This window comes from Stylophora pistillata, chromosome 11 (genome assembly GCF_964205215.1).
Source record: "Stylophora pistillata chromosome 11, jaStyPist1.2, whole genome shotgun sequence".
NCBI classification, from domain to species: Eukaryota; Metazoa; Cnidaria; class Anthozoa; order Scleractinia; family Pocilloporidae; genus Stylophora; species Stylophora pistillata.
Window position 1 is genome coordinate 2,771,261 of NC_142529.1, and position 21,287 is coordinate 2,792,547.

At 39.0% G+C, this 21,287-nt stretch overlaps 4 protein-coding genes across 5 annotated transcripts; 2 read left to right on the forward strand and 2 right to left on the reverse strand.

Moving 5' to 3' along the window:
• Window positions 1-2,170: 2,170 nt before the first annotated feature.
• Window positions 2,171-3,761, forward strand: LOC111323101 (melanopsin). Its single transcript, XM_022926392.2, has one exon. The coding sequence runs from the start codon at window positions 2,171-2,173 to the stop codon at window positions 3,140-3,142; it is 972 nt and encodes a 323-aa protein (XP_022782127.1). The 3' UTR covers window positions 3,143-3,761.
• Window positions 3,762-4,549: 788 nt separating this feature from the next.
• LOC111323102 (uncharacterized) lies at window positions 4,550-8,257 on the forward strand. Its single transcript, XM_022926393.2, has 4 exons — window positions 4,550-4,679; window positions 6,190-6,454; window positions 7,115-7,342; window positions 7,697-8,257. The coding sequence occupies exons 2-4, from the start codon at window positions 6,423-6,425 to the stop codon at window positions 7,785-7,787; spliced, it is 351 nt and encodes a 116-aa protein (XP_022782128.2). The 5' UTR covers window positions 4,550-4,679; window positions 6,190-6,422; the 3' UTR covers window positions 7,788-8,257.
• Window positions 8,258-9,216: 959 nt separating this feature from the next.
• LOC111323121 (uncharacterized) lies at window positions 9,217-10,050 on the reverse strand. The gene has a single exon (XM_022926415.2). It carries the CDS (start codon window positions 10,048-10,050, stop codon window positions 9,541-9,543), a length of 510 nt encoding a protein of 169 aa, XP_022782150.2. The 3' UTR covers window positions 9,217-9,540.
• A 62-nt stretch (window positions 10,051-10,112) lies between these two features.
• Window positions 10,113-21,285, reverse strand: LOC111323136 (protein KRI1 homolog). Of its 2 annotated transcripts, none has more exons than XM_088739398.1 (22): window positions 21,159-21,285; window positions 20,922-21,001; window positions 20,016-20,121; window positions 19,797-19,899; window positions 18,734-18,782; window positions 17,974-18,023; window positions 17,515-17,596; window positions 17,287-17,364; window positions 16,643-16,746; window positions 16,491-16,533; window positions 16,142-16,219; window positions 15,633-15,728; window positions 15,457-15,541; window positions 15,252-15,337; window positions 14,526-14,601; window positions 13,637-13,708; window positions 13,443-13,471; window positions 13,069-13,186; window positions 12,526-12,656; window positions 12,043-12,107; window positions 11,675-11,776; window positions 10,113-11,417 (listed from the first exon to the last, which is right to left on the reverse strand). In XM_088739398.1, the coding sequence occupies exons 1-22, from the start codon at window positions 21,250-21,252 to the stop codon at window positions 10,982-10,984; spliced, it is 2,163 nt and encodes a 720-aa protein (XP_088595524.1). In that variant the 5' UTR covers window positions 21,253-21,285; the 3' UTR covers window positions 10,113-10,981. The 2 variants fall into 2 exon arrangements, with proteins under 2 accessions (XP_088595524.1, XP_088595525.1); XM_088739399.1 differs by having other exon boundaries at window positions 10,411-11,417; window positions 16,643-16,743.
• Window positions 21,286-21,287: the final 2 nt, after the last annotated feature.

Here is a 21,287-nt window from a genome sequence, read left to right on the forward strand (position 1 = left end):
GTCCACCCAAAGGACAGCCCTGCGGAAAAAAAATCGATACCCCTCAGTACTCAGTGAGTAGGGGATATGATATTCTTAGGCACGGTTTTTCAAGAGAACCTCTGACAAAAACAATATATTGCTAATACTGCAAGGAAACGCTCTAAATCTAATAGTAGTTAAGTCGCGTTTCATTTAGAGCAGTTTTCAACTGAGGGTCGAAAAAACAAAACCAAGGTAATCACAACTACCAATCGGAACAAACCTTAACCCTTTACACTCTGACATCAGTATGCATATTCTCCAAACTGTCCTCTATACTTTCCTAAGGTGCTGACAAGGAGAATTTGTTGAACAATCAAGAGCTTTTTTAGTCGATGATCATTACCTTTACTCTCCTGACCTTAATGTTTGATTCAGGGGTGATATTGTAAAGAGAAATTAGATGCAAGTCATTCTTAGAGGTTAAAGGGTTATTATTACACGACTCGGGAAGTCAGAGGGCCAATAACTAAAATTAACCAATCAAAATGCTCTATTGCCGGTCAATATTCTCTCAGTATTGGACCGGGCACTGTCCCGAATGGTCCCGAATGATACCGCACTTATGTACCTTTGAACTTCAGTCTTGTAATAAATCTCTTATTAACCAAGCTTTCTCGGGACCGTACTGGAAGAATATCGGCCCTCGGTCTTTTTTGTACGGACCTCGCTGCGCTCGGTCCGTACTGTCAAGACCTCGGGCCGATATTCTCCCAGTACGGCCCTCGCGCTTGGTTAATAACATATATATATATTTTATTAACCAAGCGCGAGGGCCGTACTGGGAGAATATCGGCCCGAGGTCTTGACAGTACGAACCGAGCGCAGTGAGGTCAGTACAAAAAAGACCGAGGGCCGATATTCTTCCAGTACGGTCCCGAGCAAGCTTGGTTAATAAGAGATTTATTACGTATGATGCACAATCCTCGCAGTAGATAACGCTATTTAAGCAATAGCGAAAATCAGACCTGAAAAAAAATTAGGCCTGTACGGGACTCGAACCACTGACCTCTGCGATAATAGTGCAGCGCTCTACCAATTGAGCTAACCAGCCAACTGGGAGCAGGCCGTTAAGTTGATTCGTAATAAACCCGTGAAAGTGATAAACCAGATACAATGAAAAATATATGAAGTTCATATATTTTTTTTTTTTTTCAGGTCTGATTTTCGCTATTGCTTAAACAGCGTTATCTACTGCGAGGATCGTGCATTATACGTATCTAATACCGCAGTTCAAAATATATGAACTTCATATATTTTTCATTGTATCAAGAGATTTATTATACGACTGAAGTTCAAAGGGACGCAAGTACAGTATCATTCGGGACCATTCGGGACAGTGCCCGGTCCAATACTTAGAAAATATTGGACCGGCAATAGAGCACTTTGATTGGTTGATTTTAGTTATTGGCCCTCTGACTGCCCGAGTCGTGTAATAAATATATTGTGACTGACCAATGACAACTCAAAGTAAAAACGGGCAGCCTGCTTGAAGCGCGGGAAAGACGGGCAGCCTGCTTGAAGCGCGGGAAAAACGGGCAGCCTGCTTGAAGCGCGGGAAAAACGGGCAGCCTGCTTGAAGCGCGGGAAAAACAGGCAGCCTGCTGAAAGCGCGGGAAAACACGGGTGACCAAGTCATGATTGGTTTTAGTTTTGCATCTGATTGGCTGAGAGGATGGCACGAGTTTTCTAGACTAATCACGGTGCGAAGTAAAGCAAAACCAAAGCAATCCAGGATTTCTTTCACACTCAGTGGAGAGTTGCTCTAGTACAGCTTTGTTCATTATTATAATAATATGAAAGGAATCATGCATTGAACAGTTTCAAACCCTATTTTTGGACACCCCGTCAGGCAGCGGATATTGCGTGATCATAGCTTTAAAATGGCCATACTAATTGACGTCAGTTCACCATAAGTTCATATGTCAAAAAATTGTTTATCCTGACATTGTCTAATTGTGTTTCAGGATAGGTTTTGACTTTGAATAAGCATCCAGGCTTATTATAAAATTTATTCCAAACAGAATGTAAATACTGACACCAAACTGAAACTAAGACAACACCGAGTGTTTCAGTTATTTTCATAATCTCTTTTTGCTCATATTTTTTTTCTTGATTTTCAAGGAAATTAAAACTCTTCTGAACAAGAATGTCCGACTTCAAAAACAAGAGTAAAGATATGGACCCTGAAGAAGCCTTCAGTACGCCTATTTATTACGTCATTGCAGCAGTTTATGCCGTTTTAACTGTGACAGCATTCAGTCTGAACACACTTGTCATTTGGGCATTTGTCAAAGACCGCACACTGCGCACGCGCTCTAACAGATTGATTCTTAGTATAGCCGTTGGTGATTGGCTACACGCAGTATTGGCATATCCCTTTGGAGTTGTAAGAAATGCATCACAAAGTTGGCGCATGAGCGGTGGAGCCTGTACGTGGTATGCCTTTGTTACGTCTTTCCTTTCGTTTGGCATAATGCTGCACTATGCTACATTTTCCATCGAGCGTGCGATCACTATAAACTTCTCAGTAGCCTTGTTTTTTATGGAGAGAAAGCTTGATCTCGTCATTGGCGGACTTTGGCTGTTTGCCTTTCTTTGGAGTTTATTTCCACTGTTCGGTTGGTCAGCGTACGCTCCTGAAGGCGCAGGCGTGTGTTGCTCAATTCGCTGGCAATCTTCTAATCCACTAGATATTACATTTGTGGCTTGTATTTTCTTATTCTTCTTTTTTGGACCAATCGTTACCATGGCTATTGCGTACTATTCGATTTACAGCAACATGAGGAAAATAACTCTAAATGCGCATGGATTGTGGGGAGAGAACGCTGCACCCACAAAGGAAGCCATCCAAGCCGAGAGTAAAATCGCGCGCATGGCATTTGTAATGTCGATCTCTTTCTTATTTGCATGGACGCCTTACGCTGTATTATCTCTGTATGCTATTATAAACAAACCCGAGGACATCACACCACTGGTAGCCACGCTTCCCTCCTTATTTGCCAAAACAGCAGCTTGCTATAATCCAGTCATTTACTTTTTGTCCTACAAGAAATTCAGGGAGAGCCTGGGGCAGACGCTGAGACGCGAACGAAAGGCCAGTGCTGAAAGTAGAATATGACAACAGAAATTTACCAAGTTTGCATTGTACAATACTATTAGTATGCATTTTATCGATACTGTTCTCTGAACATTTCCTATGATACTGAAAAGGAGAATTCGTCAAATAATAATAAGCTTCTTAAGTTTATGATCATTTCCTTTATTCTCACGAGCTTAGAGTTTGATTCTGGTCTGATACTGTGAGGAGAAATTAGATGTAAATCACTCTTTGGGTTGAAAAGTTTCCATAATCGAGAGTAAAGGCGTCTGTTGTTTATACTAGTAGACTGTAAGCACCCAGGAAAAATTGTAGCATCAGCCATTGTTTAAAGCATAGCACTCTACAAAATTCTCCCGACGTTTCCCTCAGCTCACCCTTCCCCTCTAGAGTCCTCTCCCGGCTTTGCAAGAATTTCCATAAAAGGAATAACACTGATTTCATGTATGGCTTAGTATTTTTCATACTGCTGAGATCTCTATACGTATAAATTACTAATCACGTAGGGACATGTAATTAGTGACTTTTCCTCTCACTGTCCATACAGCATTCAACAGTAAGGTGAGGAGAGTCGACTATACCATGTCATCACCCTTGGAGTATTTTCTTTGTAAAACAATAAAGTATCTTTGTGAACTGATACGCTGGGAAATCAGTAGCAGCTTGAGGGGAGGGTTATGGATTATGTCTTGCAAGTAAACGGTATACATAAAATACGCGCATGTCGTATGCGTTACCTAGTAACCCTTTCACTTCCCGGCAAGATCTCGCTTAAGAATTCCCCTTACTTTCTGCCATACAATTTTCAAGTTTTTCGTTCGGAAAATTTGATATTGGATCAAGTAATAATGCCCTTCTCGATATATTTCTTTACGCTTGTCACTTGATAATGTATTGATATCGGAGAGAGAAGTTCTGCATTGGTCACACATGGGACTTAAAAGCTTAAGAAATTAGACTGACGAAAATCTGCTTGAGGAGTAAGCGTTGGGGTGTAATTATAGAGGAGTCATGGATTGGTGACTTAGGCTCCATTTCGTGGCTGGACCATGCGAGTCCACGCGAGTCATCATCGCTACGAGCGGAAGCAGCGCGGCGAGCGCGCGAAGTATCGCGATAAGCGTGATTTCCATCGTTATCCCGAGTTTGGGGTGTGGGGTCTGAAAAGTGAGAGAACTTATGTATTTACCCACCCTGAGTCTCCATGTATTACTTACATACTTATGAGGTATATCTTCATTCCCCTTCGTATACCCACATTTACATTCATTTGCCTTCATAAGTATTCATCTGTGCGTATACACATGAGAACTCTGCCTTATCGAGTCAAGTCTCGTGCGTGCCGGGAGAATGTCACGCTCTGACCCCCTGTAGGGATAATTCCTTCATTGGACTCACCCCCAGGTGATTTTTCCTACTGGCTTGTCACGCACAGGTTATGTCTCTTTGTAACCAGATCATGCAGAAATAACCGTACACTTGCTGAGAGGGCGGAGACATCGCTAGCCTGAGGATTAGTCGTCGTATTGCCCAGGACGATACAGCTGCGACGTTAGCCGTAAGTACAAACTCTACATATCATTCTTAGACTGATTACCCCTTTTCTGACCAAATTCTCTTTTATTAGCTTATTGGGCTTGACAGCTCTGTTTCTTGGTATTAAACTGGAAAGGTACTGTGGACACAATCAATTTATTAGGACAGGGTTGTTGAGCATTCCCAAGGTAATCAAGCCGAACAAAACAACCGTCTTCTTTATCTTCCTCTTGTTAAGTAAGCCGAACGGAACTTTCTCAACCAAGCGCAGCGAAATCGTGTGTACAATTAGACACAATCAGATTGGGATGCGCAAGGATATACCAAGATTTTAGTATTCGCTGTATCTCTTCCATTTCGCGGTGGCGATGTTTCGTTTCACAACAGGCCTGGGGAAAAAACCTTCTCCACAACTACTTGGCGTTGTATACTGAAAAATTCTAGTGAGTTAGATGAATACGGCGACGGTCTTTGGTCACAAAATTTCGATGTAGAAGTAGTGCAAGTCAACTTTTTCCTTTCATAGATTATGTTACATGGTTGAGTACATATTCCATGTCAGGAATGCAAACAACATGCCAAACAAAATGTAATGATGCAAAAGCTGGTCAAGCAATATCAAATGGACAATCTCTGTGAAGCGGCCAGCTGCCTCGTTTTATTCCCGGAAGTAAGCTGAACAAGGAGAGCCTTAACTTAGGCCCGGGTTTAAAAAGAAAAATCGGTGGCTCTCTTTCAAATTACATTATGACACTCGATCCCAAGGCACTTGATGTAACTTAAACCTTTTCTGCTCTCACAGCCTGACGTGTAATTCCGCTCTCGTCTTACGTCAAAAAATCTGTTAGAATTTTAACACGCGAACTGAAATAAGGCTTAAAACACCCCAAAACATCATTTGGTGGTTTGTGGACCATTCTCTTTGCTTCCGTCGTTTGAACTCGTCACACGACCTCTTTCGCAATAAGTGACGACTCCAGAACTTGCGTGCGCCTAGGGAAAGGGGAGACTTCAAGAAAACAACTTTCCGATGTTTATTTCTCAATTTGCCACGAGCGAGCAGGCTATTTTTAGGCTTGGAAAGATTTGAAGAGGCTTTAATCTTGAGATTTTTAGCCTTGCTCCCGGTCATATCCAGTTACGATTAATCTGTCGATTGTTGAATCGCTCGTGCTAATCCAATGATAGCTGTGATTGGTCACTCCAGCATCACACGCCTGTGGTCACGCATGCTTCTAAGCATGGGAGGGCATTACCACCAACTTAAGTCAGATCTTCCACGAGTCTATCATTTGTCATAGAAATGTACTTGTGTGGCAGTATGTGAACAATAGCTTAAAATGCGGGAGGGGGAGGCGGCGGATTTGAACTCGATCATTAGGGAGATCCTTCCAGCCTCTGATGGCCGCATGAAGCAGCTGATGGCCGCATGAAGGAAATTTCGTCCCTCAATCTACGTTATTTCTATGGGGTATAAGCATTCATTTTGACATGCTGTGATGTATCATTGTTAAACATTTCCTTCTTTAAAGATTGCAGAAATCGAAACATGGCGAAGGGGATGTTGACATTGCTCTTCGTCACTCTTCTTGCTTGCGTGTCGCTGTCGGATTCTCTTTGACGGTGACGATGACAGCGGCCATCCATGGGTCCAGTGCCCGACGCTCGAGCGCAAGGATCCGTGGTGGTCCTGGGGGTGATAAACTCCGCTTGACGTCAGAGAGTCTGTTGACAGGCTGAGTGTCGCGTCAAGGCCGTTGCGAAAATGGACGAGATGCGTGAGGTCGCCGAGGGGAGGTAAGGCATTGGTGACGAGTGAAACCGAAATTCATCAGTCATTTTTTCGTCACTGCAATTGTTCGGGCCCCGGTTGATCGAACGTCAGATAACGCTATCCACTAGATAAATCCCTATCCGGTGGATAACGCTATACGTTTTGCAATTCCTTATCCGCCGGATAGCGTTATAACTATACAGCTAGGCCCAGGTCTCTACAGGGATGAGGGCGCTCTGGTTAGACGAAGAGGACGTCACTTCTTGCCCTATCACTCTACGTTGAGTTACTATAGTCTATGATATTAAAGCAATTATTTCAAAATGGATAATTTAGTTTATCAACTGAACTGATGATGTAAATTGGAGAACGTAGAGAGTTTCTAAACCTGATGTTTCTAACGTTAGCCTTTCGTTGGGACAAATGTCTACCGAGCGATTTTTTTTTTTTTTTTTCACAGAAGAAGGTAAAAGTCAATCGGTTACCAGGACAATTATATAATTCCAGTATACTATTGTAAGGCCCTCTTGCTAGAAAATTCAGACTACTTCCCTAAATAAAAACCGGTTGTCGTAAGTAAAATAAAAGCAGCAATTGCTCTCCCCACGAAGCATCAAGTTCAAACTTGTGAGTGAATTAGCGGCCTCTCCTGATATTCTAACGCATATTGTTCGCATCTGCAGCAAGATGGCTGACATTGTTTTCATGACGGTGGTTGGCCAGAATGTTTTCTCTCAATCTTGGAATCAAACTGATGACATGTTCGAGGAGCCTACTCCGGGACTGTTGTCTACAGAATTTGGCTTGAACAAGACTGGGATATTTGTTTATAATCGTTGCGGAAGTCTTGAGGGGGAACTCCAGTTATTCCCATTAGTTCCCTTAAATCCCTCGGACATCCGTCACGAATGGTGAGTCAAACTACTAAGATCTGATTAGTAATCCTCCCTTGTAGCTGCCGCATATTTGCGTGTAAATTAGAAAGGAGAATTTATTGTTTAATGCGGCAAGATAACTCGGGAGGAAAGTTTCCCTTTTCTCGTCACCTGTTTGCTTGATTGTGTATGCATATTGTAAGGAGAAATTACAAGTCAATCACTTCTGAAACTGCTAGAATTTGTCAGGAATCAGTGGAAGTCTGATTTTACTGATAGTTTGGTAACAATGTTAGCCAACCATTTCTTTGTAACTTGCGTATTAGGTAAACCCGTGTAGAAGATTTTAGAAGCTCGTTTAACCAGTCTACCTCTTTTGCACATTTGCAGGAAAGTCATTGAAAATGCATACAGAAAATGTCCACAGTGTAACAAACCAGCCCCAAAAACTCGATCTCAAGCGAAGTCGGTCACTCCATAGACAGCTGCCAAGATGCTCGGCCCCTAATTCAGGAATAAAACTGATGTGATTCAACTAGTATAGTTTCTTTTTTCATTGTTATTTGCTGTAGCAGTTAAAAAAGAAAAAAAAGATGTAGAATAGTTCCAATGCATTACAGTCGGTGCCGAATTCTAGGATGGAGGATAAGTCTTAAGTTTCAGCCTTTTGAAGATAGGAAGATTTATGAAGAACAAACGGGAAAGAGTTTTAACCGTTTGTTTTGATGGTAGTCATCAGTTTTCGGCTGAAATCAAAGAAAAAGAACATTTCATTGCGAGTTCACAGACTGGTTTTTATGACAAACTTGCAGTAAAGCTATTTTGTGAGTTTTTGAATTTGTTACCAGTCCCCTCGCACATGAACAGAATGCGTATTAAGGAAGTCGTTTTGTGCCACGTTGTAGTGTTGGGAAAGAGGAAATAAAAGAGATCAATCCTTATAGACTGCAATGGTTTTGATCTGATTCATTCTGTGATATGTCAACAAGATATGTGTCATCTCCTCAACTAATTATGCTCAGATACCAAACTAAAACGATCGGGACTTCGTCCCTCGCGTTTTACCCCGTTTCAGACACGCTTCTTTTTACCTCGAGTTCCAATTGGCTCTGTGTGATATTTTCGTTGATTCCGATTGGTCGCTGAGATAAGTTCTAGTTTGACGAGACTATGAAAAACCGCTCAAATCGAAATGCACGTTTGGCTCACGAGAGTGCAGAATTATCCGCGCACCATAGTCCACCATACAAACTCTAAGAAGCTACTCATTTGATGTTAGACTGAACAAGTTGATAGCGCGTGGTAAACAATGAAAATTGACCGACAGATTAGGAGACACTTTGAAAGCCAATCAGATGGCTGGCATATGGAGTTTCACTCTTGGGGCCGAAAAATGATCGAAGTGCAGCGAAACGCGTACATATCGACGATTACTCCAACATAATAAATTCCGAGAGTCTAGGAATGCTGCTAGTCCGCTAAATTGCTAGTTAGGCCCATTGCTGTAAATAAGCTGAAAAATATCTCGATTATTCCTGATTCGTTACACGGGGATTTTTCACATCAGAACCTGCTACGGCTCCAATCCCTACAGCATACTATCAACCCTTTGACCCTGAAGAGTTACCATCTAATTTCTCTTTACATTATCACCGCTGAATCACACAGTAAGGTCAGGAGAATATAGGAAATGATCAGCAAATAAAGAAGCTCTTGACTGTTAAATTCTCCTCGTCAGGACCTCAGGAAATGTAAAGAGAAAAGTATGGAGAGTACGCATACTGATATTCAGGGTTAAAGGAACTGTGGAGCCTTTCACGGTGTTCTAATTAAGCGCAATTGCTGCATCTAGAACACGCCCAAGTACCATGAAGATGAACCGGAGCTGAGCGCAAAACAACTTATGCAAATGTTTACAACAAAAAGTTTACTACAAGTGGAGGTATAGAAAGCTTTGCGTTTGTTTGTGTCTCAAACCAAACTTAGTCAGGTGGCTTCATATGCAAGATTTACATTACGTGACGCAAATGTTTCGAGAAAAATTATCCAAATTGCAATGAGCATTAACAAACCGTTGCATAAGGCAATAGGGTATATTCACCGAGAGATGCATATGAAAATTCTACAAGCAGTCGCCATAAAGAACTAGCGTCGATGGTGACAGAATTTCTCCCAACTGGTATTAGAACAACGTGGGTTGGTTGGTGAGGAGAATTTAGTTTAGATGACAATTGTTAACAAGCACAAACTCCTCCAATACGTCCACAGCATCGATGGGGTTCCTTCAAACCACGGCACAAGCACTTATCCGTTCGAACGTGTTTTGAACAAGATCCTCGACATCCTCGATTGTCGGGCGGACGGTTGACCCACGAGGAAACCAAGTTTATGACAAAGTCAACTTTCTCTTCGAAGCATGACAGCTTCTGTTCCAAGCTTGAGAAGCATTCCCGGACCTCTCCTCGTAAGTCTTGTAATTTACTGTCAAGGTCTTTAATTTCTTGCTCTTGTCTGTCTAAAGCTTCGTGCAGTTGCTGAATGTAATCATCGCGCCGATCATGTGTTCGACTTCTTGGTCCTGGCAAATTATCATAACGTTCTCGGAAAACTAAAGATTCTATTGAATCATCGCGACCTCTTCGTAATCTATCGTTATCTGTTCGTATGGCTTCGGCACTTCTCGGACGAAAGAGTTCTTCCTCAGAACTGTGATTATCATAGTCGTCGTGATAGTCCTTGTACATGGGTCGTTTTTTCTAAACGTTTCACTCGAACAAAAACTTTCAACAGAAAAACAACAAAGAAGTCGAACGGAACAATTCAATTCTAGAGAGGTAATTCGAAAACATCATTATGACGAAATTCCTAATGTCTTCAATTATCCGGGAAATAAAATTTTCATGACGTCATGAACCATCGCTTCACTAATGATTCATTCTAATGCTCATAAATTGGGAGCAATTCCCTAAAAGAATTCTGAGACGTTTTCACTTTCTCCGAAACGTGACTGAACCGCGCAACTTCGCTGTCCACACGCGGCTGCAGGTTACTGCTTTCTTAAATTTATCTGGGCGAAGCAGCGCCCGCGATCAATCCGCGGTCACTATCATAACGTAGATTTATTCTTTTAAAAAGTAAATCTGATCACGATTCTGTTGGCTATAAATCGTGAATATGACCATTCATTTTGTTGTATTGGGGCCCAATATTTGCGAATCAATGTCGCAAATTCGTTTTAAACTCGTTCATAAATTAATTCTCTCTCTCTCTCTCTCTCTCTCAAAACCTTCCTTAAACTGCATGTGTTTGGTCAGCGATTGTTTTGAACACGTGAATTAGTAGATAAGGTTATAAGATGCAACCTCCCCACCCTCACTATATTGTGATCTACTGTGTCGGGCGAGGGAATGGGAGTGGGATCTACTGTGTCGGGCGAAGGAATGGGAGTGGGATCTACTGTGTCGGGCGAAGGAATGGGAGTGGGAGGAGAGAGAGAGAGAGAGAGAGAGAGAGAGAGAGAGAGAGAGAGAGAGAGAGAGAGAGAGAGAGAGAGAGAGAGAGAGAGAGAGAGAGAGAGAGAGCTAAGTCGTGTCATTCAAGGAAAACAGAACGACAGGCGGACAGATCTCAGCTTTTAGAGCACAATCAGTTGCGCTGGTGATCACAACAAATCTGCTATTTCTTCTTTTTCTTCCTTGTGAGTCCATACGAAGCCAGTCGCGCAGCTGATAATTTACTTAGTTTGTCTTGCTTTGCGCCTTTAAATTGTCTGCGCAGCCGTTTTTTGACCGCAAGTTCTTTCAACTCTTCAAAGGTCATCCTCCGTCCCTTCGGATTTCTCATCTTTTGTTTTTTCGTCTTTTTTGATTCCCCTTCATTCCTTCCATTGCTTTCACCCTGTGTAGCCTGTGAAATTTCCTCTCCTGGTAAGTCTTTGCTTTCCTTCTCACTGGTATTTTCTATTTTATCAGAGGAGTTTTTCGTTCTCTTTCTGATCTCAGTTTGTTCATTTTGTGCTCCTTTAGTATCAACACTGTGTTTCAGCGTTTTACTCTTTTTAGGCAAACTTTGGTCAAGTGACTTTTTCTTTTTGTCGTTAACTTCGTTGGAGCTGAAATATAAGAAAAATAATTAACAGCCATAATAATTAAAAAAAAAAAACCAGATTAATAAACTCACCACATCTACTAATAATATAGGTGTTGAAATGAAAGCAGATATCATGGAACAAATGCATCATACATCTGTACAGCCCTTATTCACAGCTAAATGAAAACAAAATATTTGACCATTTTGCTTGATATAGAATGGACCCCTTTTGCGACACTGTCACCACAACCGCAGTCTAAATCTCCATGTACAGCACACCTTTCTGTCTCGGCCAGTGAAATAAGAATCCTTTTCTTCTTTTGCAGATCTCTCCCTCGCTTGCGAAACCTTTTAACTTCGTGGTACTCTTCATTTTCAGGTCTGTGGCATAAACAATCAAAGAGTATTTTATTTCACCTAGAGATGACTTTTTCGAAACCATACTGTTCGGAGTAGGATAAGATAGATGATACATTCTGAAAACTTAAAACGTAATGGAGTTTTAAAATTTGCTATTTTGTTTCCTTTATTTGAATTTTCGGAGATACTTGCAACGGGTTATCTAAGCCTCATAAGTGGGAAAAAAAACGTACCTCGCTTTGCTGTCTTGTAATTATCACGAATGCATGAGAATACGGATGTTTTACCTGTATTGAGACATCTTTTTTACCGAGACCCACTGGTTTAGCTCTCTGTCCGGGCACGATAAAATCTAAAGAGAGCGAAATGAAGATTATCTTTGTTAAACGAAAGCAACATAGAGCATTCAAGATAACTGTACAATCTGCTTATAAGTTATTTCAGCTCTCAAATGGTGAAAGTTGAAGCAGCAAAGGAGGAAGAATTAAGGAGAGGAAGAGAAGAGAGGTCTTTTCAAAAACTTTAAGTTCCGGGGAAGGGGTGGGGGGTTATTAGAGGGAGCAGCTTAATGCGGAGGGGGGGGGGTATTTATTAGAGCGTTGGCATGACTTGTTTACTTGTGTTTTCCCGCGCTTCAACCACCTCGTTTTTACATGAGTTTTCATTGGCTCCTTTAAAATTTCCTTCGTTTTGATTGGCTACTGTGATTACTTTAGTTTTTGTCAATCACAGTGCGTCTTAATTTTGAGATAACCAAAACTCGCTCCAACCTCTTCTGTTGTGAGACCGAAGTCATTGGGAACAACCTGTCGGTACTGAAATCGACATGGCATATCTCCTATAATATCTTCGTAATCCAGTTTGTAATATTCGTCGAAATATTCTTCAAATGTTTTCTCGTCTTTGAAAAAAAACACACAAAGCAATGGTTAGTTAAAGATATACAGAAACCGAACGGATACTAACTCTTTTTGCATATCAACTCTTAAACTTGCAGAAGTACTGAGCCAATAACTTCTTCTAACAATTTGAGTATACACTGTATTATTCAGCAAACAGAAAATGAGAATAAAGAAACTCATAAATTAGAGGCAATTATCTTAATACTAAACAAATTCCTTTACTTACTTAACCCTTTACCCTCTAACATCAATGAATCGCTCAGGTAAACTAGATTGATATCAGTGTATTATGACTACCAGCTTTCAAAAATCGGATTGATCGTTGACAGAGCTAATAGCTTAAACAGATCTTGATACTGAAAGTATAACTTATTCAACAGCGCAAACGTTATTCTCTACAGATGAACAAACCTGGATTAAATACAGGTTTTTTCTGTGCCACAACACGACCAAATCTTGATCTTCCCTTTCTTTTCCTTTCACTGAATTCATTTAGATCATTTCCATTTTCTTGGTAATCAGCATCCATCTACAAAAGAAAAATTCTGGAAAATGAATAACATCATAAATGAACTGTTCATAGTGAGTTAGGTTAGATAGGAAACTAGATCAATGCTCAAGTGTACAAAAGATGTCAAGACAACCACCCCATTTACATGCAACATCATTTGAACACAAAATGGTGATAATATTGTGACTGAGTCACTATGGCATCCAATGCAGCTCTATGTTTGCAAACAAAATACCTTTCAGGAAATTCACTAATCAACAGGAGCACAACTTACATTGAAGTTTGGATCTTCACTGTGAGGTTCTGAAATTGTTAAAAGAATGTTGCAATTAATTAATCAACCATATGAGTCTGCTTCAATTTTGTAAAGTGGCCAAGGCCCTCCACTGCAAAATGTTTTCATCATTGATGAAAAGTTTGACACTGAATAACAGAAGACAAGTCAAGGTATCAACTGTTTATATTTACCAAACATTCCATCCTCTTGCTGTTCATCATCCACATTTTCATCATAATTCCCTTCCCATTCATCCCAGTTTTCTGCCACAGAGAAAAAATGACTTCACATGTGCCTTCTTTAAAATAGGAAAAAAGCTAAGTTCCCTAACTGTTACACAAGACCTCTGCTACATTTGATTTTAATCAGTTCACATTTGTATGAACAAGACTTATCATCTTCATTGCTCACCTTAAATTTACCCTTTGACTCCCAGAACTGATTAACATATAACATCTACCCATAACATCTAGACATTATCCTGCAAACAGGGTTCGTACACTTTTTCAGGCCAAAGATTCAAGGACTTCTCAAGGACTTTCCAGGACCCTACTTAGAAATTTCAAGGACTTTTTGTAATGACAATTTTACCTCAAAACCAAGAAAAATGTTTCTGTTAACATCTATGTTTTGGGTTTACCGATGGTGCAAAACAAAAGCAGATATTTTTCGAAGTTGTTCAATAAAAAATCAACGACTTTCAAGGACCCAAAACGAAATTCAAGTACTTTCAAGGCCTTGAAATCGGCCCCCTGAAATTCAAGGGTTTTCAAGACCCGCCGTACGAACCCTGTGCAAAGAGGTAATGAGAGTACTCAAACTCATCAGGTAGAATTTGTTATCCTGATCTAACACCAAATTCTTGTAACTTACTTATAAGGAAATGTGTGGCAGCTAGAGGGGAGAATTAACAAACAGATCTTAGGAGCTAAAGAGTTAAGGGTTAAAGCTGACAGCATGGAAGAGACAATGTTACCATGGGTGGTATGGTTTACAAGCACATTGTGATATAATGAAGATAAAACTGACTTGATCAGGTAGAGAAGAGTGTCTCCCAACTTGGCACAAATCAAAACTAACCAATATCATCCAAATCATCTTCAAACACAGGTTTTTCATTTTCATCTTCTTCATAAAACTCAGCATTGAATGCTCTCTGTGTGTGACAAAAATTAAAACATATAATGGCATTAAAACTTACACAGAAGATTATTTTTCTTGATTCAAAAGCATTAGTTACAATACTATTGGAAAGCTCCACTTTAGAATCTTGGTGGCATTTAACATGTTTGATGAGTCATTCACAGTTTGTGTGTTGAAGTTTGTAATCTTGACCATCAACAGAGATTCCAGAGGGATGTTTACATAATTCATTATGGTAATAAAAAAAAATGCTTCTGCTACTCACACTACTATCTCTAATAAAAAAAGTAACAATAGTAGTAATAATAATAGTTTTATTGTCCTTGTAGCAATGCGACACTTACAGCTTAGGATGCTAATGTTGTCTCTGTGGATCAATAAGATGCCTCAAAAAAAAAAGACCACACCCCAAAATTGACCACTACCAATTGCATTGGGATCTTCAAGTATCGCTGTTACTACTTCTTCTAATTGCTATACTCTTTGCTTCATTTGTCAGAGCCCTTCTACTTCAGGTTAAGGAAATGCCTGTTTATAATCCTGTTTAGAACCCTGCTCAATACATCGTTAATCTAACAGCATTTCAAACATGATTGTTATTTCTCTTTTGTTTGCAACAAGAGATTACATTCTATAAATTTCCACCATAAATTCATAAATTACCTGCATAACCTCATCATATTTCTTAGGATCAAAGTCACCTTCAATATCTTCCTCTTTAAAACCCACATTAGGGTTTCCAGTTATTTCTACAACCAAGATAAATTTAATATTTTTATCACAATCATTTAGAAGTCAACAAGACTATTAGAACTGTATTTGTGACTATTTAAAATTTTTTCATTAAGTATGTTGTTTGTTTGTTGACCTTTTAATTTCTCGAGCTTCTCCATAATCTCTTTTCTCTTGAGGTTTTTCAATCTTTTGATTTCTTCACGTTTCTGTTCTTTCTCCTACATAACAGTAACAAAGAAAAGAGTCAATAGAGATAGAGGTAAAGAGGTCAAAACTGAGAATGGACAATAAAACCTTCCTCTTTCTTACCTTTTCTTTTTTTGTCTCTCTTTGTTTTCTCTTCTCTCTGCGACGCTCATCTGTTTTTCTGACAGACCCTTGAATTGTGCGTGGATATGTTTTTACCTAAAGTGACAACCATGTAAATAAAAATAAACAGGAGCTATTGCAGATAGTTTTGTAGTAGTCAACTATAATTTCTCTAAAAAAAGCAAAGTACCAAGCAGATTGAAATCCATCAATCACAAATGGTAGAGAGAAAGATCCTACTGCAACCTCTGAAATACTGCAGTTATTTTCTTTTTAAAAATGTATTGTGAGGATTCACTACTGTGAGAAATATTTATGATCCAAGTTGCAAAGTAGAGTATTTAATCAACAAATGGTGTAAAAAATTTTGTTGAGGATGGTGCACAATATTCATACAGAAAATATAGAATAACAACTATCTCAGCTTGTTGAGTTGTTCTTTTAATTAACACAATCTATTTGTATGAAGTGTCTCCAAATTCCATCACATTTCATTCACATGTACTTACAAACTCAGAGTCTGGTTCTTCAAATCTAAAATTGAACTTTCGTTCAAATTCTTCCTGTTTCTCAACCTCTGTTTCATCCTAGAGAATAATAATACAGAAACCTGATTGTTGCCAATTCGATTAAACCACTGCAACACAACTAACACAACGTGTCTTTCCGTGATGCTTGACTCTGAGTCAGCAAAGCTCTAACTATCAAGAATTGTGTTAAATACTGTAGATACTGCTGCCCTGCACACAATTCAGTATAAATGACATATGAGAGAGTCAGTGGGTGAGTAAAGTAGCACAAAACTATCCAACACACATATAAAATAACCTCTAAATTGAATTACTATTTGAATTGTACCTCATCATCATCAAAGCCCACAATCTCATCATATGTAGGAATTCTAGTAATGGGAAAAATTACATTTTGTACTCAATAAATAAATAAGCCAAACATCAATCTGAAAAACAAAAATGAAAAAAAAAAAAATTGCATGTAGCTTGGAGTTTTACCTCTCTGAATCCTTCTCAAGGTAATTTCTATCCAGAATGTAATCTCTCAAAAACTGTTCCCCTTCATCTAAATTAGGATCCATCCAGTAATGACGCAAGGCCTGCTATAAATTTCAGAGTAATAAAAAAAAACTTAACCTCATTAAAAGACCAAGATCATACTATCTAACAGAACAAAAGCAAACAAAATAACCAGCTAGTATATATTTCCTAATGAACCACCAAATTCTCAAAACTAACAGTAAAATATATAATGCATGTCAGTGACACTAAGAAATAATTATCGGTAATTGAAGCTATACACCTTCAGCATTGCATTGTATCAATTTTTTAAACTCTTTCACTCTCAAGATCTTATTAGCTAATTCTCCTTGCTGTCTGTCATACAATTCTTATAAGGCTAGCGAGGAGAATTTGGTATGGATCAACTTATAATATCTTAATTGATATTTTCCTTTAATTTTATCACTTGTCTGCTTGATATTGTACTGAAATTGACCAATTGGAGATATTCTTTCTTGGACAGTCATGGCAATTCAAAGCTTGATGTGAGTCACTAGCCATCCCTTGACAAGCACTCTACTGTTGGCCATAACTACCGTTATGGTATTACATTCTGATTATCTTTAGAATACTTGACTTACCATACCCATCGCAGATTTTGTGCTTGTCTGGCTTTCCTGTCCTTTCAACCATTCAACATACTCTCTTTCCTCTTTCATCTTAATAAAACAATTGTGCACTGGGTCAGTTAAACTTTAATACAAGTAGATAACAAATCTTCAGAGCAAGTATCTAGCTTTTAAGAGGTTTTTTCTCCCTTCTCTTGTCCCAAAGAATCACTGAATAATACAAGAAAATATTTTGATTACCTTTTCTTCTGAAGTTTTTTCTCTGACTTTAAGAAAATCAGCATCTTCATCATCATCATTATTCTGAATAGCTTTTTTGAAACTAGAAGATAACATGATTTCTTATCAAGATTGCATCAAATTGTACTTACTATTGATTTGATCTACACAAGCATAAGAAGCTGTGAAAGAGGCACTACCGGTAACTCTTCATTTAAGCAATAAACACCTTTTTCCAGGCTGTGTTACATGATAAAGCTACATGAGATGGTGAGAGAACATCACAAGCTGAAGGGGAGTGATACAGAAACTTTCCAAGTGTTCTCCCAACACCCCAATATGACATACCAAATTACATGCAAGCTCTACAACCTAATAAAGAACCTGCTTGGAAACCAAATTGACTAATCAGATCCATACTATGTTCATAGTGTTATAAACTAATAGAGATGCTTGTGTTCTAGTAAAATCCTTTTATACCTTTCTTTTATTTGATTTTGCTCTTCCACAAAAGTAGGAGATCTTCTACCCTGAAATGTTGTACAGAGTAAAATTGAGTGAAAGATTCTTTCAAATAGTTAGAGATAAATATAACAACCAATTTTTTAAACATTGCTAGAGATTCACATCATTTAGGAAACTGCATTTTTGGTCAAGCTAACTGAGTCAGTCGACTGAACACTTAGCATGTTTGTGAATACTCCTGATACATTTAATCTACACACATTTGCTTATTGGTCCTAGTACAGTTTATTTTAAGGTCTACTCATATATCTCATAATTATATCGCCTCCCAGTTAGCTCAATGGATAGAGTGCTGGACTGTTGTGCGGGAGATTGCAGGTTCGAGCCCTGGCCAGACCAACACTCAGGGTCTTAAAATAATTGAGAAGAATATGCTACCTTTCTATAACATCAAGAAATGGCTAGATATTCTGGTCTTCTCGGATAGGGACAAATAAATGGAGGTCCCGTCTCCTGCAGGGTTAGGGGCAGGAGACATTAATTTCCCATGCACGAGATTACTGTGTGATGGATGTCCTCCCCTAGGGTGGGATGGGTGGGTAACAGGACCCTCATTGATACCAGTGTTTACTACACTGAAGGGGCTATCCTGTATAAATATAGATGTCTACTCTACTCTACTCTATAAGACACATGAGGTGTAAGCATTCTCTTTCCCTCCTCGTCAATTTGCTACTGGAGCTCTAAGAGTCACCCATGACTACATTTGACTCACCTCAAGAGCTCTTTCATCATCACTTTCTTCATCACTCAAGAATGCCTCACTAGAAAATGAAATCAAGCAGACTTTCTAATTAAAAATTAAAAACCTGTTGCTTATATCTTTAACCCATTAATAGCTGCAGCTTTTGTGAAAAACTGTGTTTTGAAGCTAGTCGAGCAGATTTCGGGTCACTGTTGCGGTTTTAAAAGCTCAAACTTACCACAAACCCATTCACAGCTTGTACACTTGACGGCCTTTCGATCTAAATGCAAAATGGCGGCCTGAAAATCTCAGGCAGGTGCAGAAAGCAAAATTTCGAGTTTTTGGGTTGAAAAGTAATGCCCCACTTACAACTTTTACTTTTCTCTCTTTCTCGTGCCCTTTTTTCCCCTTTCCTTGCCTGAAGTTTCTCCTCACTTGCTGGAAATTTAGTAGGCTTCATTTTGGTGTAGAGATTTTTTAGGAAACTACTCATTATTTTCAAACCACATGCTCAGAAAGGTAGGTGGGTAATGGAAGAAGATTTTAGTGCAGATTTTCAGGTCAAAGTTACATGGTTTTTTGGCCATTTCTGCAATTTCCTTCACTCAATTGCGCTCATTCTGGTATCGTTTGTAAGATACTTCCCACCTGTCTAAGTATGTGCTCAAAGTCGTGCTCCAGGGTTAAAGGTGATGACGTCACAAGGCGTAGAAAGGGTGTGGTTCCACATGGGCGCTTACAGGCCCACTGGACGTCAATATGTTAACAAGCTAGTTTTCCAATTTACATTGTTCTTCTACTCAACATGTGATACAAAGTTACTCCAAAGGATATTATACCCATATTATAATAACAGTAATGAAAAAAATGACAAATCAAGGTTAACATGATTAAATACCCTGAGGGGGAAGTGCTAAATAAGACTCTGTCATTCTACAACCATAGATGAGAAGTTGAGCTTACATTTACAGAGAAAGACTTGGGGGAGTAGAGAAAGACTTGGGGGAGTAGAGAAAGACTTGGAGTTAGGAAACTTTAAAGGACTATTTGAGTCAGAAGATATTAGTTTCTATTTTTCCTTGCAACAACTAACCTTCCTTTTTCCAGCAGCTCCTTTCTTTCAAAATCTTTCAAATACATAGGTCTTTTGGGTTTGATCTGCTCTTTGCTAATCTCTCCTGAAGAACTGCTGTTCTCTATTCAAGAAGGCAACATGAACTACAGTAACTGTAACAACTTTAAGTGTGAACAAAAATAAATAACCAGCACGACATAGAGAATTAAATTTGCTTTTCAGCATTCTTTGCCATACCGTCTTCATGGTAAAAGTTGGAATCCCTTTCATAGATTTTTGGATCTTTATTCTTTATCATAGAAAGGACAGTCAGAAAATCCTTTTCCTTTTGTGAAGTGAGTTCCTTGAAATAAAAATAAAACCAAGGTCAATATTCAATTTCATTGTAGAGCTTTACTGTGTATACATGAATACTACTTTTTTGCTATGTTTGGAGTTCTCCAGTGAAATACATCTTCACAGTCTAGTTATGATGCAAAACAAAGGCCATGAGACTCATCCACCTTCGAAACATGTCAAACTCTCTGTCCTGTCCAAACACTGTATCCTGAATATTTCACTCCCTTGGTATAAGGTATGGCTTGTTCACATTGATATTGAAAATGGAAACAAACCATATGCAGTGATCAGTTTCTCAGCTTCTTTTAGTCATGAGGAGAGGATATCAGTGTCTGCCAAGTCTTAATCAGGTATTGAAACTGATTTGAATAGATATATTATCAAAGCCACGCAAACCATACTGAATTTAATCTGACACGCTTCTCTCATAATAGTCTCATAAACCTTGGTACATCAGGTATGTTGTGTAAATGATACTGAAGGTTAACACCACAATGGCAATCTGTTAACCCTTTAAAATCCTAAGAGTAACCAGCATTTAATTCCTCTTTACAATAATGCTGCTGAATCATTTGTGAAGATCATAAGAATAAAGGAAATGATTGCTAACCTAAGAAGCTATGATTGTTAAATAAATTCTCCTCATCAGTACAAAAGGAAATGTATAGAGATGAGCAGGGAGAATACGGATACTGATCTTAGGTGTAAAGGATTACAGATGTACAGATGATTTTGCATCCTGGCTAGTGACTTGAGAGTTATACTAGAGCTGGGGGGACCTTAATGGATTAATTGAAAACTCACCCTTGCATTCTCATCTTCTGATTCAGATGAGCTTGAATCAGATTCGCTCTCTATATCTTTGTCACCAAATTTCTGTTTCACTGAAACGAACAGAAGTTATCGAGATTTAAAGTCGTAACTCACGTGGAGAGGTTCTTGAGAGCAGCCAAGTTTATTATCGATAATGCGCCTAGCAATGAAACGCTGGTGTCATAATCCAATATTTATACCTTCAAAGAAAGGCTATTAAAAACTTACACTGGTCAAGTTCAGCTTTTTCTTTTTGTTTGTGGAGCTTTTTCGCAAAATCCTTATTTACAGTCAACTTCAAATCTTCCATGCCGTCCGCCATGTTGCTTTATTCTATTGAATATGCTCAGTGTTGTA